We start from the raw sequence: 13,018 nt of genomic DNA on the forward strand, positions 1-13,018 counted from the left end.
AATTTGAAGAAACAATACACAAATCTTGAATTAAATAATATTCTGTGCAAACAGTCTGAAATTTTATAAGATTTTATAGGAGATAAAATCAACAAGGAATAGTGTGTGGACATGCTTTGCCTACCATTTTTTCAGACAGTAGACAATAAAGAAATGAGGAAGAATTTAGAAAATGAATTTACACTGAAGAATCTATGGAAGAAGTGCAGATTCTTGAGTCTCTAAATAATTCCATGCAGAAGTCGTAAAATGCAAAATTAGAAACTATATGACTTACAGTTAGGAATGTCTGGCACTGAGACCATATCTGCTGGAGACAGATGAGACTAAGAAAACTGTGACCAATCTTGCTCCTATTGAATTTAAGAAACAAATTTTGGCTATGGCAAGGATCTGGCTTCCTTTCCTCCGGATAGAAATTAGCTGTTGATATCCAGGGGAATGGAATGGGGCCTGTAGGCACAGTTTGTTACTTGACTGTTTTCTGTTCAGTAATTTTCAATGAAGCAACTAAATTAGGCTTAACTTGTTACAGATATTGCAAAAGATTAAATTTATAAAATTGTGTGGCCTTAAATATAGCCTTACAAAGTTTGTCATGTGAAAAGCCTTGGGAAAGGTGCTAATGCAAGTGAGTATTCTGAAAAGTAATTTCTCATTGTTTAGTCTATACAGCAGATATTATATTCATTTTTATAAAATGTTTATTAACATTTTAAAGTAAAACAACTATATTTATTATATTTTATTTCCTTACAACTGGTCTCCCCCCGCCGTATTCCTAAACTTTTCATCTAAAGTGTGCCTGTGAACTCAGAGAAATCCAGTTAAAGGCTCTTTGAAACCTAGGATAACTACCATCTTACAAGAATGGCGGGGCTGAATTCCGGCACTCAGGTTATCTAACCACTCAAGATATCTATGTTCAATTTTTAAATTTATTATAAATCTCCTTTGACCTTAGATCATGCGCCTTCTCCTCTGTCCTGTTTATCCACTTGAAAGTATAATGATTTCAGGAATCATACATTTGGGAATAAAGGATTTATTATTTGTCTGGTGCTCACTGAAGAAGCCCAGGTACATCTATTGTAAGCATTATTTTAATACCTTCATTATTAATGCTTAGCAGACAATACCTCACTGTAAGTACTAGAATAAACTGTAAATTGTGTAAATTGAACAAGTTGCTCCAGCTAACGAAAATGTAAGCTCTAACTTAAGAGTTTGAGTATACTTAGACTGTGTTGAAACAAGGTAGAAGAATAAACCAAAAGTGTAGTAGAACTTCTAAAAATGAATAAATAAACGAAAATTACTGTTCCAAATGATAGAGAGAAAAATGCATTACATTCAGTATTCAGGACCCAAAACATTTGAACTTTGCAGGTTAAAAAAAAAAAAAAAAAGATCTAGAAACAGAATCAAAATCAAATTAAGAGAGAATAGGAACATTTCAGTTTGGAGTTTTTATTTATTGTTTGTTTTTCCCCTATGTTGTCTAAAGCACCATCTAAATTTTAGTTACAAGTGCACCAGTACTTAGCGGAGACCTCAGTGCACTAGTGTAAAGTATTGTGAATGCACTGCTCAGCCAGAAGACAGTTTGTTATTTACTTACCAAAGGTTTGACTACTGTTAACATGTATCCTTACAATAATTAAATCTAGAAGTCGCAGTGGCATAGACTCATAGACAATAACAAGACTCAGGATATGAAAAAAGATCCATTGCCTCCCCTTCAAAATCATCTAGCTTTTGTTACCACTGTTACGTGGATGGCCACGAGGGAAAAAAAAAAAAAAGTGTTGGTTGCAATATACTGAAGAAGAAATAGACAGAATCTCTGCCCTTTCTTCTAGATGTTTTTCTAAAACTTGAGGCATTAGCCAGGAGTTAATTAAACCTTCTCTTGAATTCCACATAAGACAGTGGGTAAAATATATGCATCGGAAGGATGAGCAGTAGAGCCAAAGCCTGCTAATGTACTTTGTAAAGTGCTATGTGAGGGCTATTTTGCTGCAGTTATCTCAGACACTTTTGAGCATCATGATCAGGCTGAAGAGACGGCCAATGGGAAAATACATGACAGAGAATCATTGATAAGAGTCTTTGGATGCATCCACCACACACCTGCTGAAACCTGGGTTAAAAAGAAAGCATACCACTCTTGTGTCTATTCTTGTGGAGGGCAAAGGTGAAAATCATGTGATTGGTATTGGAAAGGCTACTGCTGTTAGTGAAATAAATATAAGCAATTGATAAGGGTTTGTGAATGGGATCACAAGAAAATGCCGTAAGCAAATGTTAGCAACCACTCATGCAGTAAGTGAATTGCAAAATACATAAAGCTTGGTGGTCAAGAGTATGAGAAGCAACTAACATCTTACAAATTCAGAATGAATAGGTGATCTTTAACTGACTCCATTTCACTGCATTGAATTCAGTTGAAACATAATTCACCAAGATCAGGTAAATCTAAATAATTTCAATATTGGCAGAGCTATTTATTCCTGTTCTTCCCAGTTTGTGTTCAAACAGGTGTTTTGACAGAGGCTGGCCATGTGAAATGCTTTCTGTAAACCTATCACCATGTTCTCCAGGACCAAAGTTTTGCTAGTTGGTACCAAGAGTGGAAAAACCACTTTCCCTCTTGTCTGTACTGATTCTTAACTCCTTAAGAGAAAAAGAGAGCATACATCTGATGTCTTGCATAACTGAGCTAATAGCATTTAATCTCATGATTCATGTAGGAAAGGATAAATCTCCGTCAGGTTCATCTTTAAGTTAAAAGTATCTTTATTAGTAATATACTCCATTTTGTTTTATGAGTTTGGTGTGCATAGTTTTCTGTAGATATTCTTCAATTAAATCTAGAGCTTCTTTTTTTTTTTTTTTTTTGCAAGCTTGGGGTTACAAACTGTGATACTTTGCATCGGGGTCCTTTTTAGGGACTTATTTCTAAGATAATGCACTGAGATGACTGATGAGAGAGATTTGTTCATAGGTTTCAGAGTATGATTTACACTGAGAAAGAATAACATTGGAAAGGTCTTGCAGTAATTTTTCTCATGGGCAAAACACGAAAGGGGGATTCAGAGAGGGAGGCACAACTCGGGAAAAAATCCTGCTGATCTCAGAACAGATCAATTTCTGCAGAACTATCAGCTAAACACGGTAAACACACCGCTTTTGACATCCAAATTCCCTCTTTTCGTGAGAAGATGAACCTTCCTCCGCCAAACTTCACCATTCTTGCCGGAAAAGGATGTGCAAGGGCCATGCGTTACCATCGAGGTGAGCGCTTTAATCTTCCTCCCCAGCCCAGCGCGGCCCCTCCCCGCAAAAATAAAGAATAAGATTACGGGACGTGAAGGGGGGGGGGGGGGTTCTGCGTGTGTTACCTCTCTCCCCAAGCTCCAGCCCTCCGCAGCCAAAACTCATTTTTCCGCACCAGCGCAGCCTCCGCCGGCGCCAGCGGCGTGCGGGTACCGGGGAGCTCCGCAGCGGGGGGGGAAGTCGCTCGCGGAAACCCGCGGCGGCGGCGGCAGTGCGGCCCGCGCGCGGGGCCGGGCCGGGCCGGGCCAGGCGGGTGCCGGTGCCGGTGCCGGTGCCGGTGCCGGTGCCGGTGCCGGCGGGGGCGGCCCGGTGGCGGGGGGCGGCGGCGGGGATTGGCGGCGGCGCTGACAGCGGGCGGAGCCCGGCCGGCGGCACCGCCCGCCCCCGCTATAAGCCGCTTTGCCTCTTTCTCGCTGGGTCTCTCTCCCGCTCCGCGCGCCTCTTGTCGCTGCGCGGTGGAAATCCGCACCTCACGGGAGCTCCTCACGGGCACAGATGTCATGTGAAAGCGCACATGCTCTGCCAGCCGCGCAGCCCTCCTTTCTTTGCTCTCTACCAGTGTTTTTTTTTTGATCGTGTCATTATTTTTTTAACGTAACTCCCCTTCTCCTTCCCCCCTCCCCCTGCTTCACCGCAGCTGACGAGCCGCCGCCGCTCTCCGCGGGACCCCCGAGCCCACGCGCGGCCGGCGGTGGCGGGGAGGCCGCCACAACGCGCCAGGCGCAGGGCAGCCGCGGAGCCGCTCCGCGCCGCCGCCGCCGAGGAATGGTTTTCCCGGCCGAGCAGACCCGCTCCGGCTGCCGCCTCCACGCGTGCTGAGACGGGTTTTTTGTGGTGCGGTGCCCGGGCTCCCAGCTTCATGACTGCGCGGAGCAGGGAGTCGCCAACACCATGCGAGGTAAGGGCGGAGCGGGGCTCGGAGCGGGGTGGGGGGGTGACTCTTTTCGGGGTGAAAGTGCTGGAGAAGGGGCCGGGGTGCAGGTTTCCTGGGGGTGCCTGCGTGGGAGAAAGTTGCTAGGTCGCGCCCCCCGCGGCGTGGTCTGTCTGGCGTGTCCCCTCCGGGCACCGGGGGGAGCCAGCCCCGAGGGTCCCGCTGCTCCGGGCGCGGGGGGCTGGGGGGCGCCCCAGCGGGCCCGCGGGGGGCTGCTCGGCGGCCGAGCTGTGGGAGGAAGCCCGGAGTGACCGTGGGCCGCAGCGAGCGAGGGCGGAGGTGGTAGGCGATGCTTCTGTGGTGCCGCCCCTCATCCTTCCGTGGGGCGCGGACGGGACGCCCTCGCCCGCGGTAGGTGGCCTGCATCACGGGACCGGCCTGCCTTTGGGCCCCGAGCGCTGCTAGCCCCCTCCCCCTCCAACCTCCCCCAAAAAGTTGTTCTCAGGACTTTTCTCTGGTCTCGCTCTCCCCCAGCCGGGGTGCCGCCGCGGCGTGCTGACGGGACGGGGAGGGATGCGCCGCCCGGGGCCCCCTCGCCATGCCCGCGGCTGCCCTTCGCGCACCCCCAGCCAGGCTCCCCGCGCAGCTGACCTCCGGGGGTAGCCAGAGCCGCCCCTCCACCCGTGGGGAAGCTCCCAGAGAGCATGGCGCATCCCCCCCGACCGCCCTCCACCCCAGGCACAGAGAGGTGCCGGGGTGCTCGTCCTGCCGGCGCTGCCGAGGTTGGAGAGGGGCTGCGCGCCCCAGCTGCCCCGCCGTGCCCCTCCGCGGGCGCGGAAGGTGAGGGTGCGCGTTGCTCTCACGTGTCCCCGAGGCAGGTGCGCACAGGCGCAGGTGCGAGACCCCCCCACCTCCGGGGGGGGAGGGTTGCACGCCTCCTCCGCCCCCCACCCCGACGCTCTCCCTTCCCCGGCTGCTCGCTTCACCTCGGGGCTTGATAAAGGGGCAAAACCTGGGCTTCCCTTGGGGCGCAGCACTGGGGGAGAAAGGCTTGCAATCGGTACGAGGAGGGGAACGCGCTGGGGGCTGACGGCGACATCGGGTGCTAATTTCTCGGGTCTCCGGTCTGTAAGGAAGGGGGGGACGCACACGCTGGAAACAACTTTTAGCTGAGCTTCCCTCTTACATGCAGCTAAAGGAGCTGATATCCCGTACTAACCGACCTAACAGATCGCGTGTTTCCATGTGCGTGTTTTTATTTAGAGAAATGGTAACTTAGACATTGGCACAGGAGAAAGGAAAAACTCTCCTCCTCTCACCTTTCCCAGAAGATACACAGGGTGCGCGCTTTGGGGCTCCTGGCAGGAATTCGCTAAGGAGTATTTATTTCTCACAAGAACGGCGAGAAACAGAGAGAAAACTCTCGATTCGGTGAAACGGCCCCTGTTGCATCCTGGCCCTTGCGGCGCTCGCCTTTTGAGATGAAGCGCCTCCCATGCCAGCAGGGCGGGAACCCGGAGGCTGCTTTTCGGCCCGCACCCGTGGGTACCTTCCGTCGAGGATCTCCGTTTGCCTTTTGCCCGAAAGGAGGACAGGGAAGGCAGGAGGGGACGAACCGCTGAGCGAGACTCCGCGGGAGCGCAGGGCTCTTCCTGCCGGCGAGCCCTGGAGCCGCCCGGGCGCGCAGCCGCGGCCGCAGCTGCGGCGGCGGGGCCGGGCCCGTCCCGTCCCGACTCACCGGGGCCAGGGGGCGCGGAGCGGAGCGGGACCCCGCTGCCCCGGCCCCTCGGAGGCAGAGTCGGGCTGCGCCGCGGCTCCCAGGCGCGGGGATGCTCCCCCGCTCGCACGCCCGTTTCGCGTCGGCTCTCTCAGCAGGATGGAGGGGAATGGGGTCGGGACGCAGGGCTGAGAGTAGCAGCGAAACGGCTTGCTCCCTCGTGGGAAAGCTGCTGTACAAGAGGTTTGCCGAAATGGTTTTTCGCATCGGGTGCACATCGAGAGGAGAGCAGAGCTCAACATCTCTGTAAGCCAGCGAGGAAATCCTGTGTTAATAGCATATCCCTCTACCGTTTTTGCGGCTTTGCTAATAAAGGCAACAAACGTTTATCAGAATTAATAGACTTTTTGGCTTCCCCCAATTAATGCTCTGCGACAGGTATGAGCCTCCTTGTGGAAGGCGCAGCATCTCGGGAGTGACTGTGTTACGCTTGCAGTAGGTTTTGGAGAGAGAGGCTGGCTTTCTAACATATGAACAAATCTTTTTCCAAACTTTCCCAGCCGAGCTGTGGTCTTTCTGAGCTGCAGTTGCTGCACTCAGCCCGACATGCCTGGGTCAATCAGAGGCTACTGCGGTCACTTTCCCTGCCCCACATAGAAGGTGGGTCCAAAGAGCCTTTTAAAAATGTCCAGCCTTAGTTACCACCTACTGAACCCCAAAGCGCTAGGCAGACACAAGTGTGGCGCCATGCCATCCCACAGGAGCACAGCAAGCTTTGGGGCACACTTTGGCTGTTACATAACTACACTGTAGTCATTGGTAATGTGATATCTGAAGTAAAAATTCCTTGTGTTCATAATCTTATTTTATATCCCTTTGAGGATACTCAACCATGCTGATTTATAGCTGAACAATATTCCGATACAGGAGGTGGAACATTTGCACTTTTGGAGCGCTCATCAGCAGAGCAGGTTCGTGTCCTTCCCTTTGAACAGGGAACCAAAGTCTTAAAAGTTGGTGATTTTCTTGCCTGACATTCATGACATTGACAATGACACTTCAAGAGAGTCCTTCTTTTTTCCACCCTTCCCTTTAATGCCAAAATTCTGGAGAGTTTTCAGAACATAGACGTATTTTTAAATGCACCAAAATCAATGTGCTGATTAACTAAAAAGAAAATAGAACTGACGGGTTTTATCTTGCGTAGTTTAACTTTTGTTAAACTCCTCTGTAAAATTACAGCAGCTCAAAAAATTAGTGAGATGAGTTGAGACTCAAAAAACTAGCAAGTGGCTAAATACTGTGTCAAGTCTACAAATTTCCCTCTGGGCACTCGCTACATATATATATATCTACACAAAAGCTAAGTTTACAGTCACAATTAGTCGAGTTGTGAAAATGGCATTAACAGTCATACAGAGCATCCCTTTTTATTGCAAAAGCAATATTAAAACTTTCAGTTGGGGATCTTACAACTCATCTGTCTCTTATGTTTCAAAGAAAAGGAGCTCCTCAAAATTCTGAAGCTGAGGTATTTCTGCAGATTTTCCTGTGGGGTTTATTCTTTTGTTAACCTCACGACTGAGCAGTGATGCATGTTACATAATGTTAGACAGTTATTCCGTTTTCTCAGTGTCACTGAAATATCTGTAGGCAATTAGTATTTGTTTGACTCAGATTTTTCTATCGGTAGTATTTCCGAGAGAGAGCGTTTTTTTAATTAATGTATACAAACAGTTTGGATAGCTGAGAAATATGTAACATCTACATTTAACAGGTAACCTTCATATATTCATTAAAACAAATGAAACTTGCTTAGTAAGTTATTCTAGCATCCAGCAGCTACTTACCTACATAATGCTATGTGGCTTTCTCGAGGCTTCTTGACATAAGGTAGAGTGCAAGTAAGTTTATAGTGTTAGGCCTTTACTGGTCCAATTTTAATATGTATCAGTAAATGCTTAGAAAATGATGAGTCAGTCATAAACTATTACTGTACTATATATTAGCAAATACAAATGTGCATTACTAGCACAGAGTGATAGCATTTTATTTAAAATGAACAAAATCCAACCTGAAGTGTGAGAGTTACTTGTACTACTATGATCCTTTTATTTTGAATTGTATTATATTTACATTCCACAGGGCATCTTGCATTACCTTTTATTGTTGTTCTATGCCACGGTATTGGGGGCCGGGGGTGGGGGAACAGGAGGAGAAGTACATAATGAAAGAGTGTCAATATACAATTATCTATTTTAACATCTTTATATTTCCTTTTTTCCCCTTGGAAACAATTTTTTCTTTCTGATTTTTAATGGACAAACTATTTTTGATGGATGGAAGTTTGGTGGCCTGTATTATGGTAGTTAAAAAAGATATGCATGTATTAACCAGAAATAATTTCTCCTTTGTGATATGGAGAATATCTGACACCTACTACTGGTCTTTTACATATAATATTGATAAGTAATCCTCATAAATAGGTATGATTTACCTATTTGATGATACTCTCCTGATTGCATTGAGAGAGGCAAATTAATCTGTGTTTTGTGATTAAAAATATAGTCTGGACAAAAAGATGGCAAGGACAGCAAATATGTGCTCTGAGTAAACTGGAGGACAGAATTCCTAGTTAAACCGTGGTTCTTGCACTAACTAGTGGAAAGTCTTTAGTTATTATCATCGATACTGCAGCATATGACACTGACAGCTACCTATTAAGAAGTCTGCGGATGCAGTATATCTTCAATAGAACTGTCTACTCCAGGAACTAGAATTTGCTATAGCATAGTATGCACATTGGTTACCTGATGCAGGAAAACAAGATCAAAAGAGTGAATGTATCCCAAACTATCCAAGAAATCATTTTCTTTCCTCTCAAGTAAAGCAGTGAATTCACAGTAAACAAGGTCTGTGCTATGAAATTGAAGAATGTGTGCTTTGTAGCTAAAGACAAAAGAAGCACACAAGAATAAATATTGATTGAACTAATCATCAGATGAATAGAAATGAGCTTTACCAGTGCACCAGTATAATAGGTTATGTTAACTAGCCCTTTCGTAGCCCATATGCTGCCCTTTCAACCCATGACCCTGTCTATTGAGCTCTTAATGAGGGAAACCACAGGTGTTATAACGGCACTTATGGTAAATCAGGCTAAATATAATAGTTGTGTAAATAACTTGGTGTAGTTACATAGGACAAAAGGAAAAATACAAAAAGCGAATAAAAGCAAACTTTATGAAAAGAAAACATTGAAGCATCACTATAGAATCATGAGATAATAGTAATATGCCAGTATTTGTGCATTGTTTTGTACTTCTAAGATGTTGTCCTAAATCACTTACTGTTGCGCTTAGTAATAAACCGGTTTAATCAACTTCAGCAGAACTTTAAATTTTAAAGAACCTGATTCATTTGAATTTAAAATTAGTTTCCCTGAAGACTAATTTTAACAGCTTTGAGCATTTAGCACAGTTGGGGCGTGCCATAATGGCTTTCATAGACAAACTATAGATGTCAAAATGTTGTTCTTTGTGCTTCATGTTTGCAAAGTTCCATGCTGTTGTTCCTTTCGATTCTGTATGCAGTCTGGGTGAAAAGGCTGCAGTGCTATTTTGAGAATAAGACATTGCACAGTGTCACTGAAGTTGTCTAACAGAAGGTGCATTTTGGATTGCGCTATTTTCCCGTTTTTTCCTAATATTTCTCTCATAGGTATGTTGAAAACTGATATCTGTATAGGACTGAGAAGAGAATATAAGTATCGTGATCTGGTCCTTATTTGATTGAATAGTGCTTACTTATTTGAGTAGTTCTCTGAGAAAGGTTGATGAGAGGTTTGGCTCTCAGTATTTCTGCTGTCCTGGAACTATTATTTATAAAGCAGAAATGCTCATGCTTAACTTTGCCAGACATTTTCTGCTGGAAGTTTATGCAAACAGAATGACAGCTGTTCCTGCCTCCAATGCAAGTATATAGGCTAATTCAGTTTGACATAAATGTTGTTATTATGCTGTTAATGATGAATTATTTGGATGAATTGGCAACTATGATGCATCTCAACAATTTTTAAGGAAGATTGGTGCTTTTATTGCTGTGCAAAAACTTAATAAATGAAAAAAATCGTACTTTTATCTGAATCTCAATTATGGACATTTAAAACCACATACTCATTAAAGAGTAAACATCAAGTAACTGTGCTTGCTTGTCAGATGAGCTCATTTTGAAAGAGTTGTCTTGTTGTCGTGGGCCTTGTTTATGTGAGTGATTCAGTTAGATTTGGCGGGACTACTTGCATGAATAAGGCAAACCAGATTTCAGGCTGTTTGCTCTGTGTCCCTGTGAAACCCAATAATTTGGGATTGTGGGAAATATGAACAAATACAAAGGCTTAGAGGGAATCAAAGTTCTAAGAAGCTGTGTTAACAAATCTTGCTACCCCGAAGTTTTGATAAAATCGCCTTCTATTCCTAACTGCCTTGTACTCTTTGTTATGGAGTATAGCTGTTAGGCTGGAAGTTCGTATTTGCTGGAAAGAGATGTTAAATACAGTGCGTGGTTGTTGGATTTCTTCCCTACTGAACTAATGCTGAGATATAAAAGATGTTCTAAAATATTGCTTTTCTGATAATGATCAATAAATTACTTTGTTTAATTATGCTGATATGCTTATTCTGATTGCCCCACTCCTGTTGGTATATAATCGCCAGATCAACCCTTTCGTGAAGAAAATACTGGTATTTTGAACTATATTTAGGCAGGAATATGCTACATAAGATAATTAACATTTTAGTATGGCTAAAAGGCAGTGTAGTTGTAAAAGTAATTTAGACAAATATCACAAAATCTGTCTTAAATACACTCTGGCAGAATATCTATCTACTTATACATACTCTCGGGGTGATCTCACAGCTAATTGCTTCCTTTTCGTCGTCCATGGCCAGTTAAAGGTTTCCTGAACTAGCTCGTCTAGAAATTACTCTTTTTAAGATTCTATTCTTCTACTGCATTAATCCACGTGAGCCAAAAGTGAAATTCATTCTTCAGAGCAACGTTTCCAAACAAGACATGCATTCTCATTGCATGTAGTTTTTCAGCTCTCTAAAGCAATTCAGTAGATTGAAAATGAAAATATATTATGACTTTTTTGAGTGAATATGTTCTTGGAGAAAAAACAGATCAAAAGAACACAAAGAAGTAGTAGTTAAATTACGGTTCAGTGTACTGTCAAAATAATGAGCTGTCAAGAGGGTAGCATATTATGTTTTGGAGTAGGTTGTTGCTGGTCTCAGATGAAATTATGGTTCTCCTAAAATAAACTTCAAGTGCAAAAAGTGAAGACAAGGCTGTTTATAAATAAGCAACCCTTAAAACATCATTCCCACTACAACAGTAGATGAAGTGTAATAGTCTTAATCTGATTGGTAATTTGCAGAGGTTAGTTTATTTAGTGTAAACTGACAATTAGAACTTGTGTTAGAATGATTAAGAACTTTTCATAATAATTACTCCGGTGTTTGAGTCTACTCGTTTTAAGAAGGTCTTGGAATTATGAAGCAGTCCTGGAGCCAGTGCTATATTCCCATTTGAATATAGCAGTAGAGTGAAAATTTTGGAGCAAATTATTTTCTGAAAGGTCTTTTGAAAATGAAAATCTTTCAATAAAGAGGATAGCGTGATGACCTTACTATATGGGAACTGTATAGACACTAAGTTTAAAAATTAAGGACAATATTTAGGTAAAAAACATTGCTCAGAGACATTTGCCTCTGTCACCTTCTTTTTCCTGAAAATCTCTGGTTTATTAAGTGATGATAAACTGCTTTCAGTTAAGGTCTTAATTTAAGAAACTGCCAAAGGAGACTGCTTTTCAGAAAATTTCATGATGCACTGTTCACGTTTCTTTTCCTTGATCACTTCAGTGCCTCACTGTAGCAGTGCTGATTTTTCATTTTTCCATCTTGTTTTGAAAAGCAAACAAATATGATAGTTCAGGTCCTGACCACGTAGTGAAATAGGTGCTCTATTGTTTCTTTTCATATTTGTCTGTCTGGAAGAAGAATGAAGTGGTAAAAGGGGTATGGAAAGTGTGGCTTACTTCAGCAGGGGTTGTTTAGGGGATTTTGTGCAATATTTGCACAACGAACTCTATTTTGTATTTAATTGGACTGAATTGAAAGAGGACAGATCACGCAAAAGAAGCGAGGCTAGACATTCAAGAGTAGTAGGAGGACAAATATGAACAAATGCAGCACAGTCTAGCGGTACAGAGCAGGAACAGCACTGGAGAAGCAACGTTATTAGATAAGGCACAGTGCCCTTTTGTGGTCATAGCTTTGCAGAGAAAAGGAGCTTTGGGGGAGAAAGTTGTACTGATGATCAAGCAGAATTTATTTTAGTGTGCTTAGGAATTCATACTTAAATTATAATTTGTCTGTTTCAGCACATTTATAAAAATTATACAAGTACCAATTACTACCATTATCTGTCAGCATAGCAGACTTCTTTTCTGACACAACTTCTTCTGCCTATACCGATATGTATGGAAACATGTTATGAAAAATATCAGCTTCACTCTTCTTTTAATTTTTAGAAAGCTATAATGGACAGCAAAAGATAGAACTGCATAGGGAGTACTGCACCAACAATCTTTATTAGACATATCAATTAGAATAGTGGGAGATTTGTATTTAAAATTAACATTGCTATGTACCGAAAAAGTCAAAAGTAGCAACATTTTTACTAGTATTTCTTGAATGTTACACAGTATGAACTAAAGTCATATGTCAATAAAACAGTTTTCATTTATTGGAATGGAATGCACTTTACTGAAGTATCACAGTTGTTAAAATATGCCATCTTCTTACCCATAGTCAGTTTTGAAAAATTCAGATTATATTTATCTCTCAAGTGATTAAGAAGGAATAAGCAGTAAGGTAAAATAACAGTGTCAATAGATGCACAATATGGTTCACTAACATCCTTAATTTAGAATAGCTCAAACTGCAAATAATTCCTTAGCTTAAAGAATGCCAAAGTCTTCTACTCAGATTTGTCATAAACATATTGTGGAAATGTTCCTCTTC

The 13,018-nt window shown here is 43.3% G+C and overlaps 1 protein-coding gene across 1 annotated transcript in view; it reads left to right on the top strand.

The window, feature by feature from the left end:
* The first annotated feature begins 4,087 nt into the window (after positions 1-4,087).
* RORB (RAR related orphan receptor B) overlaps positions 4,088-13,018 on the top strand; it is a 134,016-nt gene continuing 125,085 nt past the window's right edge. Inside the window, exon 1 of the mRNA XM_068927262.1 lies at positions 4,088-4,237. Coding sequence (XP_068783363.1) covers positions 4,231-4,237 — 7 coding nt within the window. The 5' untranslated portion in view covers positions 4,088-4,230. The remainder of the gene's footprint in view (positions 4,238-13,018) is intronic.

This window comes from Struthio camelus, chromosome Z, assembly GCF_040807025.1.
Source record: "Struthio camelus isolate bStrCam1 chromosome Z, bStrCam1.hap1, whole genome shotgun sequence".
Classification (NCBI taxonomy): Eukaryota; Metazoa; Chordata; class Aves; order Struthioniformes; family Struthionidae; genus Struthio; species Struthio camelus.